Here is a 20,271-nt window from a genome sequence, read left to right on the forward strand (position 1 = left end):
TCAGAAAACAAAATCTTGAATGTAGATCAATTTAATGCTTAATGAAGTTGCATGGTAAAATCAATGGTAAACATCACAGCTATGTTTAATAGTGAAAGTAAGGGCATTTTTACACACACACTCAATGTGATGAGGATGCACAGGTTTGGGACTAAGCCTGTTCACATAAGAAAACCTATTGTTGGCGAGACTACTCCGAAAAAAACTTGAATTTACTAGGGAGCATAAAGTGTGGACTTTTTAGCAATAAAAAAATCGTCTGATTAAATCTGTCCAGATTGAATCTGTTTCAGAGCGATGGCGTGTCAGAGTAAGGAGGGAAGCAGCTGAAATCATGCATGGTGCCCACTGTACAAGGCTCTGGAGGCAGTGTTATGATCTGGGTTTGCTTTGGTTTAGTTAGGTCTAGACTCTTTAAGGACTCAAATTGTGAAAGAGTGGTTCTGGGAGCATAAGGAATCATTTTTACACATTTTTACCGCCCACCACTGTGTGAGCTGTAATCTAATGTAAAGAGTGTATATGCTACCTGTTTCTTACATAAACATTTTGCCCAGATCACAGTATTTAATAATTTTCAAAAGAAAACTACATTTAGTAAGTACAATATATTTTATTCAAAAAATTCAAAAGGCACCACACTTTCAGGTACAAGCAGTTAAAACAGTTACCTTTTAAGACACCCTTTGAGCAATCTAAAAATAGAAAGGTGTGGAAAATGCAGTTAGTGCAATGACAAATCACATGATATGCTTATATTCTGCAACTGCCATTGAAATCCAGATATAACCATGAAGCAAGTCAAGTCAAGCTCAAAATAATAAAAGCTCCTTGAACAAAACATAATGAGAAGTCACACACACAAAAAAGAAAATCAATTAACACCTACATTCACAGCAGGAATCTATAAGGGAGAAAAAAAAAAACTGCAGTGCCAATGTCACTGCAATATTAGCTTCCCTGACTGAATTCTGGAAATGAAAGCTCATGACACAGTTGGCCTTATGCTAATTTTGCACAAAAGAACTACCCAGTGTGTGAAGTGACATTTTAATTAAATAGAAAAAATAAAAGAATATTTTGGCGCAGACTAAAACAAGGCTGGGGACAAAAAGAAACCAGAAACAGGTGAAGGTGAAAAAATGAGAGAAATGACAGGACTTAATTGTTAATGCAAAGCACATCCACATTATGGATTATGAATGTGATGTTTCAAACCTAGCATACAGTAAAAATGAGAAATCTATAAACGGCAAGGGAACACGAGTGAGTACTTCTTAACGACATGGGATAATCCTTAAAAATTCTATTATTATATATAGAATAATAATTCAGACAGATCTTCAAGTCTAAATTCCTTTAAATAAAGTTTGTCTAAAATGCATCTATCTTATGCAGATGTTAAACAAGAGAATTCAGAAAAAGAGATTCAGCTGCCAGTGTTTGACATCAGCACCCGGAGATGTCTTTGGTCTTGTTTTTCCTCAGGAAGCGTGTGTCTGAGGGGTCGAAACCCCTCTCTTGAGCCCCGAACACGGCCCAGCTGGGCGTCTTGGCCATGTAGTCCAGACTGGTGAAGGTCTTGGTCCCACCACTCTCGTCGTACTGCTGAATAAGCTCATGGAAACGCTCGTAGTCAATCCAGGTCCACCACTCTCCATCCACTTTAAACTGGAAGGAGATATGCATGCAGAGGCAGAACAAAACGAGTGAGGGAATGTGAGAACAATGGGTCGAAGTGAGTACTACACTATAGATGGGACAAAAGTGTGGGCATGCTGGACAAAAGGCCAGCATGCCCACACTTATTTCACAAACATTTTGGGTAGTAGTAGGAATCAGGAGAACCCAAAGTGAATCCATGTGGATATATATAATATAGTGGATATGTGATAATAAAGAAATCTACAAAAGAACTATCCATCCATTATTTATACTGTAAATTTATATTCATAGTATTTGGCAGACACACTTGTCCAGAACTGTGTGTGTGTTTATTCATTATACATCTAAGAAATTGTGTGCTAAGGAACCTGTTAGACTGGGGGTGCTGGGGTTTAAACCTATGACCTTTCAGTCGGTAGTCCAATGTTTTAACTACTGAGATACCCCTATAGGTCAGGTACGCTGGAGCCTAACCAAGAGGATCCAACTTGGGGAACAAGTTCACACACACAAACAGAGGCATACATCTATTTATACACAAAGGATAATTTTGAAATGCCAATGAACCTGGATGTCTTTAGACTGTGAAGGAAAACAAGGAACCGAACAAGCACAGTAGAACAACCAAACTCCATGACACAAAACAACCCTGAAGCAATGAATTCCCAACCCCCTCCAATCTCTAAAGGGGTGACTACAGTTTCAGTTAACATAACAGGGAGGAGCTTTTCCGGACAGTTATACTGATTACAGTATATACCAGCGAGGTAAAAAACATTATATTTAGCTACATGCCTTATGTCCTGATCTTTACCCTTACGTTTTTTTTAATAAAGCACTGCAACAGTGGGCTCATCCCATGAGGCATAAAATCCAGACATCATTTCATAATACAAAGCATCTGCGACTTGTCAGCAGAAGTAGGATTTCCTACAGCTTTTCACAAAATGTAATACACCACTTAGCCCCAAATGGACTTCTACAGGCTGGGAGGCAGGTGGCCAAGAGGCACGACTCCAGGGTGTGTGCTTAAGTGCAAATCAAGTTGTTCATCAGGTGCCTGTGAGGGGTGATATAATGCTGTACTGAAAGGAAGGCTAAGCATTTTACCTCCACGAACCGTCTCTCAGAACAGTATTTATGTTGTCATAAACAAACATCTCTTTGGATCAAACATAATTGTGGACAGAAACATTCATGGATGCACAACATTCAGAATGCTGTCTGATTTAACAACATTGTTTCTTTGTTTTAATCAGCTATATTTTTTACAGGTTTGGAAGTACAAAAAACTAGTAAAAATAACTAATAAACACTGAAATGCTGTGTTCTTTCTTTAAATGCCATGTCTTACCTAAAAAATATATATATCTTTTTTTTCCCTTGTTGATCTTATGATTTACACTCCGGACCAGTAGGTGGTGGCATTGTACCAACTGCCCATAAACTTCAAAGAAGAAGAATAAGCATCAGCAATTATATTTTGCAAGTACTTTACAAAAGAGGCAAGCAGTTTGTCTATCCTGCCTTTTCTAGGCATTTTGAAATATAAATATTTTTTCATACAATTCATAATTTCCCTAATGTTTTTTTTCTTCTTTTTATTCTGTAAAGCTTATTTTGCGACAATGACCATTGTTCAAAGTGCTATAAAAATAAAATAGAAGTGAACTGCTTTGCTGCAATGTCATCTCTACCTTAATGCTCACCTGTGGTAGTGGTAAATGCAATTTCAGTGCTGAGTCTAGCAAGTCTTTAAATATAACTCCTCATGGGGCAAGTCCTTCTAAGCCACGCACTTTCATTACAAAGTAATTTGCCCGACGGAAGTGTTTGTGGCAACCCCCTTGGGTCACTGAAGAGAACAGTGCATAGACGCATAAAGGCAACAGTGCATAGATGAGTGTTCATGTGGGGCCAGAACTGATGTTGCTGGAGGCTGCAAACTCATCACCACGTCACCTCCACTCCTGCAATCGCATATCTAGGACCTTCAGCTAACTTGAGGTGAATTCTACACACTATCCTAGATAATGAACATGAAACACTGATTCCACATTTCCATTTTTAATAGGATCCTTGCAATCTGAGCTCTGAGTATCGACTGATACCTTGTCAGAGCTGACCATTTGCTTATCATCATTTAAATCATCTGCAAATGACTGGGTTTACAGTATGTTACTTAAAATATTTGTGGTTTAATGAAGGCATGCTTAAAACAAGTTGTATTTTTGCGCACATCATCAGTGTTTGTTCAACATCCCAGGCTCATGGCATACATTCTCCAGCCAACATCCCAGGCTCATGGCATACATTCTCCAGCCAACATCTCAGGTTCATGGCATACATTCTCCAGCCAACATCTCAGGTTCATGGCATAACTTTCCATCAAATCAAATCTAATCCAAAACATGTTTGTTCAGGTTTTTAAACTAGTAATTTGGAAAACAATAAAACTGAGTGTATATGAATATGAATACGTGTATGGAAATATATGGGTGTGTTTGTATCTCGATTAGAACTTTTTTAAAAATTACATTAAAACATTAATTCAGACTAAAACTAAACTGTATTCACTCTGTTCAGATATGCACTGAGCAAATTTTATGGTTAATATATATGCATCCTTTGTGTTGCATATCCTTAACCTCTGCTCTGACATACAGTAGTTGTAGGACAATGTTCTCACAAGTGGCCTTAATGGTGATCCAGTTGGGAAGAACCTCTGAAAGCAAATTTAATCCATGTGGGATGAATAAAGGTATATCTTATCTTAAAGGTATATCTTATCTTAAATAAACTGGTTCAGAAAACCAATATATGTACAACTGTGCCAATAAAATAAGAAAACATGGCAACTCCAAAATTTCCCAAAGCAATAAATACAAGATAACTGGAACAACACATATTAGACTGTCCTGACAATGCCCCTTGTGGGTCTCACACACACCGGAGACTGCACGCACTCAGCCTCTCTCTAATCCTGGCTGTCTGGGTGTGAATAGTGGCTGCTCCACTCTCATTGACTCACCATCCAATTTTCAGCTACTATCTTTAAATACACTATTACAGAGGTGATATCATGAGTGCACTATATTTCTGTATAGCTCTGAGATGATCACTATAAAGATAGAAATGTCCCTACAAAGCAGCATAAATCATGTAGAGAAATTATGAACTGCTCTGGTGACAGCTGATGCTAAGGCGCATCCATCATTATGCTTTCCTAATTGATTCAGCATAGATTGCAGATTGTGAAGGTGATTGAATTGGACGTAAACTTGGCATTAATTGTGTGGATTGAAGGCTGAATATGATCTATGTAACTTATCGGAATTCCGTTCATGAAAAACCAACAATACTAACCTACTGTAGCCTTAAATTCATGAGAACAACAATTGCGTGGAGAGTTTGTTATTTTACAATGATATAAAAATTACCTTATGATGGGCCAGTAAAATGCAGTTAGAGTGCTCGTGTTCGCAGGCGATGTCGTAGTCGGGCAGGAGGTCGGCGAGCTGCTGCACAAAGTGGACGACTTCCTCATGCCAGGGCACGTTGGCCATTGTCAGATTGCTGGCTGAGCTCTCGCCACAGTAGGTTACTCCCTGAAATGAAAGAGAGGAACATTGTGAAATTGCAGAGAAAATAAAATCAAAGGACAGCAATAGAGGAAAATGTCAGGTTCTGCATTTTGACTAATCTGTGTATAACTGAGGAGGCACAGTGCAAAACATAACTAGCTCTGACATTTACATTCAGTATACTAGGGCTGTAGCTCATCATGCAACCTGCATCTGGAACAGCTGCTAAATTAAAGTAATTTTAAAAGCTGTGATAAAAGGTTGAAAAAAATTGTTAAAAAACAACAACCCAAGGAAAGAAATGTAAGACTGCTACAAACCTCTTCTGCACTGCTATTTTATTTTAAATTCTCTGCTTTATCCTGACATTTATTTTTTTTTTTGGACTTTTAAAATTTTAGAATACATCTTAATTTGCATGTTGGTAGTCTCTTCAGAGTGACTCTTCCTGTACACAAATGTATTACTCAACATAGTCTTCATCACAAGCAATCCATTTGTGAAATCCTCTTTGTGGCAGATGTTCTCCCACCTCACTACAGAATTTTTACAAAGAGGACACCATTGACAAGATCAACGTGCACAGATGGATGAGGAAATTCAAAGAAGGCAAAACCAGCAGTGAAGACAAACTATGCAGCGTGAGTCCACCAACAGTGACGAAGGAAATTTTTAAAGAGCATCGCTTGAAATGGAGACTATGTTAATTAGTACTGTTGGGGAATACAGACATGACAGGTGGGGCGCAATGAACGGGAGGGAATTAGTGGAAAATAATAGGAAAGTACCTATTCTAATTCATGCTTTTCTTTATTGATTTATTTAATCTTTATTTTCTTTATCGGACACTTGAAACTAAATAATGACACACAAAGAAATGGATCATTAATACAAGTAAATTAAAATAACATCAGAGAAAATGTGGAACCATAGTGCAACAATAACGGTTTAACGTCGGCATGTTAATTGCAGAGGAACAATATATAAGGAAACAATCGGTATTATATATGTAATTTCATTTATTCCAATGTGTATGCTGATGTTTCTGTATTTTTGTTAAACTTTAATATTTTATCAGGCAGTACCAGTTTGGCATTTTTAGTTTCCAGTGTGTCAACAAAGTTGCTTTTTGATCCTTCAGGCGCTTTTTGATCCTTACGCAGCTATTGAATTCGGAGATGCGAATATCAAACTAACTTTACCGCGGACACAAACAGGTGTTATGCGCTAAAATGCCCCACTGCCACGGATGTTGCGCTTGGATTCATGGTGGGGATGGTGAGGGCAGAGGAGAGACCCATGTGTGTTTTGTGTCTTAAACCGCTGGCAGCAGACAGCATGAGACCCAACAAATTAGGAAGACACTTAGAGACAACACACCCCAGTCACGTTAATAAGCCACTCAACTTCTTTGAAGGAAAGCTCTAGATAAGTGACGAAGTAAGCCTGTTATAACAATTGCACATGTATTTTATCTGTTTTGAACTTGGTGTTATTTGATCTTATTGGTTTAGAAATTGATAGTTCAATAAATAGTAAACTTGGCTGTTTTCGTTATCATTTTGTTAACAAGTGGGGCTTGAACATTCGCCCACCGCCTTAAGTGGGGAATGACAGAAAATGTTTAAGAACCACTGGTATAGAGAAAGAGTTAATTAACCAATGTGTGCAGTTTAAATAATCTACTGTACCTCAGGTAATATAAAAGTTATGCCCACTTTTGCGTTATTTTTGAAATAGCCCTTTTATATATATCTAATAATATTATAATTTAATTTACTCACAGATAGTTATTTAGTCAATATACCAAAACAATATAAAAATTAATTTTTGGTCAAAACAAGTAAGAAGGAGTGCATTAACATGGCTGATATGGCATTCATTTGATTCTATTTAAAAAAAAAAAAAATATGCACATAATTTGCCTTGTATAACAGATGTTCTTGTTGCCTACAGCTCATTAAACATTTCCAAAAATTGACGATGTTTACGGTGTTTAATGTCATCATAAATTGATTAAGTCTTCATTTACAAATGTAATCTACATAAATGACAAAGATCCTAAGAAACACAAACGGCTCTAATTTACACTTTGTAAGAGAAGGGTTGTAAGAGAATATATATCACATTTAATTGTCCAAATCACTAATAAAAAAAAAAAATTATTAAATGAAAAACTGCAAATCGTTAAGGCTTCCCATTTTTCCAGATGCAAAGATGCAAACTACAGCAGCATACAAAATACTAAACCACAAACCTCAGAATATGTCTGTAACAATGTTAGAGAGGACAGCAGACTCGGTGAGAATGTTCAGGAGTGTCTTTATGTATTTGTGCACATCGGCATGTCCGACAGTCAGTAACATACAATCGGTTGTCAAAGTACATATCTTAGCTTCCCAGCTCTGTTACTGCTTTCTGTTGTTTCCATACACTTCTGCTGTCTTTCAGTTTCTATACACCTCTAGTTCCTCCCTTCACACTAAACCACACCCCAACTTCAACAATGCTGCTTTAAATAGGTTAAAGAGTTTAGTACATCATAAATTGAAAAATTATAGCACTGCAGAAAAAAAGCTGATCTGCTTATATGGATAATTGAACATGGGAGAACTCTTTCATTTTAACAAATGTGAACAATTAATAAGTTTACATTCACAAATGCTGCAATGATCAGGAAAAATGAGCTGTAGAAACAACCAGGAGGGAACCAGACCACACACAGTGAGAGCATATTGTTCAGTTTAATCAGCAGACAAAGGGACCAGGAAAGTGCTATAAACAGTGTTAACAATGCCTGATTAATTCCTTCCTGGTGAATTTCTCTCATCACTAAGTCACTGTAATCTACATCCAACAAACCAACATCAACCACATCAATAAAATACAGTTTAGGTTCATAAATTATGGAACCAAAAAAATTATGGTTTGTTGGTATTTGGCCTCCATACAACAGCAGACTCAATTTGAAATAAAAACCATCAAAATGTGAGTGAAGTCAGGACTTTCAGCTTTAATTTAAGGGGTTTGACAAAGTGTGCCATTACCATTCAGGAATGACAAAAAAAACAAACAAAAAAAAAAAAACCACACATGCACCATTTTATCATTGTTCTTGTATTTCCATAAACCTGGCTCTAAGTGTTATCTCACACATGCTCTGCAGGAGAAAGAGAAAGCGTGGCCTTGTTTTTTGTTTGGAAAAACAACCACATTATTAAATCAATAGACATTCACTATGTTACTTCCATAGTGGTCTTTCATCTACATTCACTGTGTTGGCATTGCTGTGTCACATCCATAGAACTGTGTGGCAGCTTTGAATTGATTAAACCTTCACTCCTGTTGAACTGCCAATCTATTTAGAAAATAGGATCCATTTAGAGGTTTGCTTTAAGATAATTTCAGGGTCATAACTTTCTCAAACAACCATGTGAAGAAAAACTCTGAAAAGAGAGTAAAATGAACACTGGAGGCCAAAAAGCAATCAAAGGAAAATGCAACAGACGCAAATAATTGGTCTTGTTTGAGGCTTGCTAAATAATCTCTCCATTTCAGAGGAAAGTTTTACAAGCGTGAAATTGTTTCTGTAACATATTACAAACCACAGCTCACACAGCACAATTCAAAATGTCACTGTTCGTGAAAGAAATACTGAGCTTCTTTGGACAGGAGGATGTAAACAAGCCTTGAGACAACAACAATAAATCCAAATGCAATTTACCACAGTTACGACCTAAATAAATCTCTAGGGTTACAGAACCTCTATTAGGAAACAACTAAAAAACTTTGAAATCCATTCTTTTAATAATTGTGTTCCTTAGCAGTTAATGAATAAATAACTGGCAGATGCAAAGCAAGTATAGGTCCCGCCCCCCAACCACCCCCAACCCCCCCCTTGCTAAATCATGAATGAACTGTAATTTTTGGGAAGCTGATAGTTAAATTTTAGCCAGGCCCGATTACTGCCAGACCTGTTGAATCAAAAAATTTGAAGTACACAAAGATCTAAAAAAGCAATGCAATCTAAGGAAATGCAAGAACAGATTAGAAACAAAGTAACTGACATGTTTTAGTCTGGAAAAGGTCACAAAGCCATTTCTAAGGCTTTGGGACTCTGGTGACTCACAGTAAGCGCCATTGTTCACAAATGGAGAAAATTTGGATCTATAGTAAACCTTCTCAGGAGTTGCTGGCCTGCCAAAATAACTCCAAAAGCACAACAACAACTCATCCACTAGCTCATAAAAGAACCCAGAACATCTAAAGTGGGCTCACTTTCCTCTGTTAATGTCAGTGTTCATGAATCAACAATAAGAAAGAGACTAGGCAAAAATGGCATCGATGGGAGAGTTTCAAGGTGAAAGCTACATCTGACCAAAAAGAACACAAAGACTCATTTGCCAGAATGACACAGAAATAACAAAAATGTGTGTATTAGGAACAAAAAGTGTATGTTTGAAATAAACTGTAAGTCAAATTGAGCTGACATTTGGTAGATTGCATAATTTTGATGATCTGCAATAAATGTTCTAATTTCCTAACATTTCATATAATTAGCTAGGAGTTATTATCACAGAACTGATAAGTATTTTGACCTATTCGCTATTCATACATAAAAAACACAAGGCACAAACTACGAATATGAAATAAAGAAATAATAAAAGGTAATTAGTATTGAAATATAAAAATATATACCTTAAAAGTATACTTATTTAGAACTGTTAGCATAGCTTAAACCTGTGTGTATGAAATACATCTTTAGCTATGCTAATTAGCAAGAAGTACAGTATAATGTGTACTATAAGGTTCTACAAAATGTTATATATGGAAATATTGACAAATGCACAGATGTGATGTGACACTCTATAGTTGCTATTTATATTATATCCCTGCTATGCATACATATTTTTAAACTAACCTGTAATCAATAAAGTGTTCTCACCTTATTATTTCTCGACACTGGGGTGATATTTGTTAAGGTTTTTTACATCTAGGGCTTGTTTCCAGAAACAATAATGCAGTCATGGGCGGAAACAACATGCCCTGGCAATCAATACGCACTTAAACTATGACAAGTAACAATGACCTACAACAGCGGCTCAGATAAATCAGACAATCCACAAACTATACAGCAACTTTAATGTGCACATGCCTAATGTGGATTAAATTAAAACTTTATATTAAACCATTTCAAAAGCTAAAAACAAAAGCTTATAGATTCAAATTCCAATTTATGTCAGACTTTCAAGGCTTTCAATTTCTTTTTACCCTTAATAGTTTAGTATTTGACTTAAACCTTAGCTCTTGGACAATAGCTTTTACAATTCTACCAAAATATACAATTATTAAACCTATTTACGAAATTTAAACCAATTTTTAAAATATATTTTATAGTATATAATGAATTAGTTTACACAAAAAATAATCTAGCAAATTTATCTGGCATTTTCTATTATAAGATTGTATTGAACGAAATATGTACAATTATTAAAACTTCTGATTGTGCTGAATATTAATGCAGTTATGAGAGTAAAAAGTCCATTTATTTCTCTACGTAATCCTCTGCTACAATAATGCACTTATACCAGAGTTTCACTAATACTTGGACACATCAAGGTAGAACGTTTTCTCAGTACACTGAAGCCATGATCGGACTGATTGCTTCTTGTCTGAAATGCTGGCCTCCTGGGACCTCCTTTAACGTCTTAAAACATGTGGAAATGACTTGGATTAAGGTCTGGACAATACAGGAGATGTGGCAATATCTCCCAGACGAGGGGCAATTGATGTTGGCGAATCTCTTCTGCAAGTTGGCACCAAGTTATCTAGCAAGGATCAGTCGTTTCACTCCCTGAATGTTAACAGGAATGACTTCAGTGGGCTCTGAGCCACTTTAGCCAAGATCACGGAAGTGCTGTCTTCTTTAAAACGTTTACACCATTTGAATGTTTTGCTGTGGCTCAGAGTCTCAATACTGTGCTTTTCTTGAAGACTTTAGTAAATGCCAATAGGTTTTACTCACAGTCCCAGTTTTACTTGAACACCATATACAGTAATGTGGTATTAAAATACCATAATTCCTGGTAAATACACACAGTACTTTGTGAAAGAGTGAGTATATTTTACACTTATTTCAAGTAAATGTAAAATACTTTTTACAATAACCTGGTTGAATAAAGAATACCATACTTAATGTAACTAAAATATTCACAAAGTAAATTTAATGCGCAGGTTTGCAAGTATTTGCTAATAATTTTAAATATTTTAAGATCATAGTAAGTAACCAAAAAGTCTGGATCTTTGTATTGTATACATCAGAATAAAAATATTTCTTTAATAAAAAAAAAAGTCTGATGAACCCTAAAAAGTATAATTACACTTTACATTACTGCTTGATGAAAAAATTCTCCTTCACTTGAGAAATTGGTGTGCTTTAGAATATGCACAACGAATAATAAAAGAGGGGAGAAAAATATATTGGCTCTCTGCTTCTGGAAACAGCAGATTAAACATTATTTTAGTGCATTATATGCAATAAAATAATCGTGGGAAACAATTACCTTTTCCTCCCAAAGACCAGGGACATCTTGTGAGGGCAGTTACATAATTTGTATACTGCCATTAGTGTCATCAAAGCACAAGATGTTTTTAAGGCTAATGAGTTCCTGAAGATTTAATTTATCTTCCAATTTTAATGATAATTACTCACTAATAGGAGGAAAGCAGAACTGCAAAAAAATGTAAATACGAATAACACTTTATTAAAAAGGCAGTCTGGTAGTAGCAAACTTCTAAAACACAACATTCAGCAGATTTCCACACATTCTTGTGTGCATTTAACAAGAAAGGGTCACACAAATACTGGCATCCCAATGTCCGTCAAAGCAGCTCGATTATTGTTGCTAGGAAACAGCATGTCAAAGTTACACGCTGCTTCACTTTGGAATGGAAATGCGCCAAGCCTGTTTGCAGTGACGCATCAAGAGGCTGTTGAACGGCTGCTAAATGGGATTAACAGCTTCACTGCGGACCGGCAAGGTTCCCCTCGCCTCATAATGGACGTAATGGCAGATATAAGAGTGCAGGGCAGGAAGAATTTAAAGAGGAGGCAACCACACAGGTTTAGTTAAGTGTGCCATTGCAAGCCACAATCAAAGATTCATGAGGATCTCAGAAAGAGAGTCATCAGTTGTCAACAGGCTGGAAACGGTTAAAAGCCCTTGGATTTGGCCTCCAACCCATTCAATGTGACGAGCATGAGATAAAAATTTAGGAAAGTCAACAACACTGTTACTCTTCCAAAGAGTGGTCCTCTAGCAAAAATCATTTCAGAGATATTTGGTGATTAGTATAATGAAAAGCCACAAAAAATTCTAGGGTAACATCTAAGGGTTACATTTAACACTTTTACATTGAATAATGTTAATGTTTATGAGTCTGCAAACAGTGTGCATGGAAGGATAGAAAGGGAGGTTACCATTCACAATTTTCCATAATGACATTTGCTTAATTAATTTTTTTTTTAGGAAGAATTGTTTAATGCCTTTTTTATTAGCTGGATTAAAAATATTTAGTAACTGTGGAATACTATAAGAAATAGTAAGAAAACTTCCAGTTCTTAAAAACTATGTACCCTGCCAGCCACTTATATGGAATGTGTAGAGTGGATGGTGCAGGTTCATGCCAAGACTGAGATGCCTGGAAAACTGCCCATTTGAACAGTGGCTCATCCTTACTTGATGAAGAAAAATATGGCATTAAAATCTATGCCTGTGCCATCAGGGAAGTAAAAAAAATCCATATGTGATACCTTGGTCATTCAGTACATGCAGGTAATCAGTTGACTTTTGTCGCCACATTACATTGCTAAGCCCAAATCTTAGCACTGTCTCCAGAGGCTTGTACACTGGGTATTATGCATTATAGGCGCATCGCTTCATGCTCTTTTCTTCTTAACCTGACATGAATCAATCGGAACTCATCAGACCACATGACATTTTTTAGCAAGCAAACCGAAGGCTGTTAAACATACTGTAGCTCTTTTTTTCACCAAGCATTTATCTTCAATCACAGTCATTCGTGATATTTTTTTCACATTTCTTATGCAAAGGTGACCGCTATCTTTCCATGTTTTAATAAAACATTGGACAGTTCTTAACCCAGTAATTCTTGTGTTTGCTTGACGTAGGCCAATAAGTTGACCCTTAATTATTTTTTTAACCAGGCAGTATACCACAATTCGAATATGTCAAACTTACACTATGAAAGCAATATTGAAAAATAATTTAAATTAATTTAATAAATCCAAAACATATTTTTTTCACCTTATTTTTTAAAATGAATATGAGCTTTCAATATTTTCAGTGCATCACTACAGGACATCTTATTTTAGGATTGTTTATGAGTCAGAATACTGAAAGTTAAGCACTGAAAAGTCAAATGCCTAAAAACATATGTTTTACAATAAGTAAGTTATAAATATTACATAAAATATATAAACAGTATATATAAAAGCAATTACACTACAACATTTATAATAATTAGAGTTCAACATAGTGCTTAGAGCACTTCCAGTAATTGTTCAGTACATTAATTTCCTCCCCCCCCCAAAAAAAAACAACAAAATAATTCATCTTAATTACTTATTTTGCTGATAGTCTAAATTCATTATTTGTCCACTTGCCTATAAAGTAAATGTAATGATTTAGTCATTATGTGGTTTGCTTGATAATGAACTAACGCACACATTTTTTTTTTTCAGTTTTCAGATAGCTATCTGGTTAGGCTGGATACATCTCACTAATCTTCCTATTTATTCTTCAAACACAGGCCAACTAATCTGTAGCCTTGTGGGGTAAAATGATCTGATTTACTGTAGATGCTTAGAAAATGAGAATAAACCCCACTTCTGTCTAAGAGAATTTGAAGGAACTGTCGATTAGAGTACAATATTTCGACTGATACGACCCTGATAACTAAAGAGAGGGAATATATATTTTAAGAGAAGAAAACACTGGGGCTTACCTTAATCTCAATGAAGTCTGGCTGGCCTAGTGCAATAAGCTCAGCATAGGCTTTCAGCTCGTCTACGTTCCAGGCCTTCACCAGGGTCAGGCGGTATACTGTGCGTTGTTGCTACAAAGGGGCGAGACATGAACAAAGGGAATCTTTAACAAAAAATGAAATCTAATCATACGTTGCTTGATGACACATCCTGCCCCACAACTAACTATTTCAGTTATAGGGGCCAGGGGTAGCTCAGTGGTTAAGGCATTGGACTACGGTTCGGAAGATCCCAGGTTCAAACCCCACAACCACTAAGTTGCCACTGTTGGGCCCTTGAGCAAGGCCCTTAACCCTTACCTGCTCAGATGTGTAATGAGATGTAAGTCGCTCTGGATAAGAGCGTCTGCCAAATGCGTAAATGTAAATTTCATAAGACATGCAAACATATTCCATAGAAAAATAAAAAGTCTTCTTTTTTATACCTGCACTGTTTATTTACCTATGCCAGAAACAGGTAAGTGAAAGAGATAAGCTTTAAAGTATGCAAATCTCACCTTATCTTTCCAAACATTCTTATACTGTACCTTAAACCCATCATAACACAGAATGCACCAGCACAGAAACTCTAAAGAAAGGCTATGCATTCATGTTACAATGGCTACTCAGTTCCATGTCTGCTGATTTCCCCTGTCAATCATTCTGGAGAATATGCTCTCTTTAGTATTTCTAAAAATAACTGGCAAGATGCATTACAGAGCCTGTCAAAAGATCTCATAATATCCATATCAACTAAGCTGAACACGAACAACAAAATGAGTGGAAGAGTGAGATCAAGAGAGGGAGATATATAGAGAGAGAGTGTGAAAGAGATCTTCCCATTTATCCATAGAAAATTACCAGGGGGGAGATTTTCTAAAAGGGGGACTATTTGTTATCAGGTGAGTGGTCACAATGTTATGGCCGATTTGTGTATATCATAAATTCAACACACACATTGGTGATATGTCGAGGAACTTGACCTTGGAGTCTTGTAAAGATTTCCTGAGCAGAAGAACACGACTCATCCATACAGAACACAAGACGAGCCAAGGACACGCTCTCTGTCTGAAAGTTTATCTCTTTGACTTTTGCTGATGCAAAGCAGCAGAACACAAAGCTTTAGGGGAAATAAGCCCCTAAACTGAATTAAAAAAAAAGTCATGGCTACAACAGGCTAACGATATATGTTACTTCTGAGCAGAATCTTCAGCTATATCTTGAGAATAAATCAGCTTTGGGGAGTCAATAGGATTTTGGGCCCTGGTCTGGATACAGATGTTTAAATAGAAATGCTGGTGTTGTGCACATTCATATTTACAAAGACCTCAACGTGACAGAACTTTTTGAAAATATGCCTATGAGACTCTCAGCAGTACTCCTGTTCCTATAGTGTGTATAGCACATTTGTCAAATAAAGCTCTATTAAGCAGACTTAACTGCTAATAATCTCTAGGTAATAAACAAGAGACGCAATAATCTATAGCTTTCCAACTGAACCCTAAAGAATGATGCACATTTTCATGCTGCAGATTCAAGGCCACCGAGTTCGGAGCTAAGTCAAGGAGGATCACGTCGGCCAAATGATCTGTGCCGCCCTCCCTACCAGCACATGCTCAACGCTTATTAACTACAGTGCACTCTGAAGAAAAAAAATATACTGCTCCGAATTCACTACCAAAAACTGCTTTATTACATCATCCATCAAATAATTTAAAAGTTTTACCAAGCTCGTAGCTATTATTCAAAAATGCATTATTTATATGCGGTTATTTATTAATGTATTCATCGCTTATGTTATAGCAGTTATAACGATTCTACCTGCACTATTGCTGTACTTTCTCCTAAGGTTAATAAGGCAAAAATAAAAAACTTACAAATTGTTACTTAAAAATGTTACAGAAAAACGTTTTTCACCCAGCTTTTCCCATAGAGCAAAGTTTAAAAGAGTAGTTATTCCTTTGCTTGACTGTTGTTCCTTCTGTAAATGGAAATCAGTCAAAAGTCTCCATACATAAAGTCACCATATCAACTGTTCTCCTTGTTAAATAGCTAAACATTAAAATAAGTTTATTATTAGTATGAATTATATACATACACATTGTTTAGCATACAGGATGGCACAAGTAGCTAAACCTTTTTAGAAAAAAAAAGAAAGAAATTACCAAATAGATTTTTTTTAGAAGTAAAAAGGTAGTAAAAAAAATCTCCTCTACTACCAAGTAAAAAAGCTAGTAAATCTCATCACTTGATTTGCTGTATAAAGTTTTTTAAGCCAAACAGCATTCATTTAAAGCTTTTTGAAGGCTTTGTGCTCAATACAGCAACACAGCACACATGCCATAAAGAAACATTTTGCCCAAATTTAACCTTTACAGATCTTCAAAACGCTCTCAATATGACTGCAATTCAGTTCATGAACATAAAGAAAGACAACAATAAAAGCACTGAGACGGATCGTCTCTTATGGGGGTACACTCATAAACCCCGTAATTTGGATGAACTGAAGAATGCCATCTGACGGCTGTTTATTCATTGGATAATCCTAAAAGTGGAACGGTCTAAACTAGTCCTTTATTGGCTTACCGTGTGGTAGGAGAAAATTATTTGCTGTTTGTTTAAAAATAATAATTATGGCAGATGACAGATGTATGCTGCTTAGTAAAAATTTTGCTTTTTGTTTAATTTAAAGTTAAATGTTAATCTCTTGTTTTTGAAGTATTTTTGAAACAGTTGAGAAACCTTATATTAAGGCTACAGTATATGTCAAAGGTTTCAAGGTCTTAACTTGTAACAAAATTGGAAAAAAAAGTAATATAAAATCAGGATATTTATAAAATAGTCATTCAGAATCGCAATATTGATTATATCGGCACCTAGGTACACGACATCTACAAACACAGAATCAGTTCTGATAGACAACTGTAAATGTCTTCCATTTGTAATAAATCCAAATCTAGCATATTTAACTCTAAGAGAAATTGATTAATGGGCTGAAATCAAGGTGACTTGAGAGGGATGGGCTGGGGATGATCTGAGATGTTGCTGTCCTGCCTCCTGCTGCTGTCAACAATATCTTTCAATATCACCCAAACCTTGCAGCCTCCACAGGAGCTGTCAAGTCATTCAACAGTAGCCAGTTTTAAGCTTCCTCGCTGCAGGGTTACTGAGATTTTACCTCCTATGATCTAAAAACAACCCCAAGGTTGTTCTTAGTAAGCACATGGTATGAGCTGTGGAAAAAAAAATCCCTGACCAGTGATGGCAGGTTCATCACAGAAACTCAAAAAATAAGGTGACAGATAAAAAAAAAAAAAAAAGGTTTTCTTAAATAATCAATGATGAGAGTAAATTACAGTGCACCCGGAAAGTATTCACAGCGCATCGCTTCTTCCACATTTTATGTCATGTCACAGTCTTATTCTAAAATGGACTAAATACTTTTTTTTTTTCAGAATTTTACACACACAACACCCCATAATGACAACATGAAAAAAGTTTACTTAAGATTTTTGCAAATTTATAAAAAAAAATAATAAAATTGAGAAAGCACATGTACATAAGTATTCAGAGCCTTTGCGAAATTGAGCTTGGGCGCATCCTGTTTCCCCTGATCATCCTTGAGATGTTTCTGCAGCTTAATTGGAGTCCACTTGTGGTAAATTCAGTTGATTGGACAAGATTTGGAAAGGCACACACCTGTCTATATAAGGTCACAGTTGACAGTTCATGTCTGAACACAAACCAAGCATGAAGTCAAAGGAATTGTCTGTAGACCTCCGAGACAGGATTGTCTTGAGACACAAATCTGCGGAAGGTTACAGAAAAATTTCTGCTGCTTTGAAGTTCCCAATGAGCACAGTGGGAAAATTGAGCTTAGGCGCATCCTGTTCTCTGCAAGCAATCTCTGCAGCAATCCACCAATCAGGCATATATGGTAGAGTGGCCAGAGAGTCTCATCAGACCTAAGAATTTTGTTTCCTATGGTCTGAGAGTCCTTTTGGCAAAGTTCAGACGGACTGCCATGTGCCTTTTACTAAGGAGTGGCTCCTGTTTGGCCACTCTACCGTATAGGCCTGATTGGTGGATTGCTGCAGAGATTGCTTGCAGAGAACAGGATGCGCCTGTGCTCAATTTTGCAAAGACTGTGAATACTTATGTACATGTGCTTTTTCAAATTTTTTATGTTTAATAAATTCGCAAAAATCTCAAGAAAACTTTTTTCATGTTGTCATTATGGGGTGTTGTGTGTAGAATTCTGAGGAAAAAAATGAATTTAATCCATTTTAGAATAAGGCTGTGACATAACAAAATGTGGAAAAAGTGACGTGCTGTGAATACTTTCCGGATGCACTGTAAATGACCTTCACTGAGTCCTGGAGAAAAGATGTATATTTCTAAATTACTTCAGCAGAACATGTATAATGTGAGTGTTAGCCTCTACCGTAGTTTAAACATTTGAATGTCTTTCATTTACATGACACACAACCTTCTACTTTGTCAGTTACGATGGTACCTGGCATTCAAAGTAGCAAGAAGATTCACACAGATATACTGCTGTGTAATATTTTGATATTTCTGTACTTCAAATAAAAGGAAACAAAAGTTCACTTCTATCAGGGTATCTGAACATTTCTTAGCTTTCACCTTCACTCCAAGGGCTTTGAGACTGTCCAGGAAACGCTGCCAGAAGTCTGTGAAAAGAGGACGGTCTATCCGCTTCAGACTGTCCTTGGTGCTGGCATCTACACTCACATACAGCTGGGTGACTGGCATCAGGCTCCTGCAGAGAGGTGAAAAACTAAATCAATAGCAAAAAATATATATATAAACCACACAAATCCATGGCCCTTAACTTTCCATAGATTTCTATTCAGTATGCAAGTCCACTGAGCTTTTAATGGCCTCAGGCACTGTGTTCCTTTATTCTTGTTTGTTTTTCTGTCCATGTACTCCAAATCAGGTGGTCAGCAACAACACAATAAGTGTATCAGATAAATTTTCTATCATCACTGTGAAACAGAAACCTAACCGTGTTACATCATGCAAACCATTTGCATGTGTCAAAATCCTACCTTAAGTCTCGAACTTATCTACTGACAGATATTTGTGCTGCTCTTAAACAAAAAAATTTCGGAAAGAAAGCAGTTAGTGTAGATGTGTATATGAGTAAAGCATTTATGTAAGCAGCAATTAAACTATGCAGAGCATTCAAATCAATTAGGGACTTTTGATTGTGTGTGCAGAATAACAGAAGACAGTTATGAGAGTAAAACATCATTTTATTTCTTTAAATATTCCTCCGCAACACTAATGCACTCCTACCAGTGGTTCACTAGTGCTTGGATACCATCAAGGTAGAAAGTGTTTAGTACTACCTGCTTTATGTCTGAAATGCTGGCCTCCCAGGAACTCCTTTAAATGTTCCAAACGTGGAATCTCTTGGAGTGAGGTCAGGACAGTACTGGTATGTGTTATTAAGTATAAGTTATCTGTCAATTTGATGAATGTTCAAGGGGACCGCTTTAGTGGGCTCTGAGCCAACTTGGCCAGGATCGTCACTGATGGTGGTACAGCCTCCTTTAAAATGTTTGCACTTTTTAAATGTTTTATTGTAGCTAAGAGTCTAATCACCATACTGTGCCTACAGTCTTCTGTAATCATCAATCAAGAAGAAATCTCACAACTCCTAGTTTGACTTAACCGCCACTCGTAGATGAGGAACAGTCATCCACACCTCTGACATGAGTCAGCAAAACCAGTATTCTATAGCCCACGAGGAAACAGTACCACACTGAACGTAAACTTCTGCTAAGAATCATCATTCCATTAGTAGTCATTAATAGAAAAGTTTTCTATTTTTATTTATAGTTACAATAAAAAATTTTTGAAATATCTTCATGTTTCAGGCTTTCATGGGTGACCCTCTGCTCTTACTCCCACTTCCTAACAAGCTGTGTTATGCAAAGAAAATAAT

The 20,271-nt window shown here is 36.4% G+C and overlaps 1 protein-coding gene across 1 annotated transcript in view; it reads right to left on the minus strand.

Annotated features, from left to right (window-relative positions):
• Positions 1–593: 593 nt before the first annotated feature.
• tyw1 (tRNA-yW synthesizing protein 1 homolog (S. cerevisiae)) overlaps positions 594–20,271 on the minus strand; it is a 47,985-nt gene continuing 28,307 nt past the window's right edge. The window contains exons 13-16 of the mRNA XM_053508038.1: positions 18,942–19,077; positions 14,277–14,387; positions 5,106–5,273; positions 594–1,671 (exon numbers count right to left, since the gene is read on the minus strand). Of these exons, the coding sequence (XP_053364013.1) occupies positions 1,450–1,671; positions 5,106–5,273; positions 14,277–14,387; positions 18,942–19,077 (637 nt within the window). The 3' untranslated portion in view covers positions 594–1,449. The remainder of the gene's footprint in view (positions 1,672–5,105; positions 5,274–14,276; positions 14,388–18,941; positions 19,078–20,271) is intronic.

This window comes from Clarias gariepinus, chromosome 11, assembly GCF_024256425.1.
Source record: "Clarias gariepinus isolate MV-2021 ecotype Netherlands chromosome 11, CGAR_prim_01v2, whole genome shotgun sequence".
NCBI lineage: Eukaryota > Metazoa > Chordata > Actinopteri > Siluriformes > Clariidae > Clarias > Clarias gariepinus.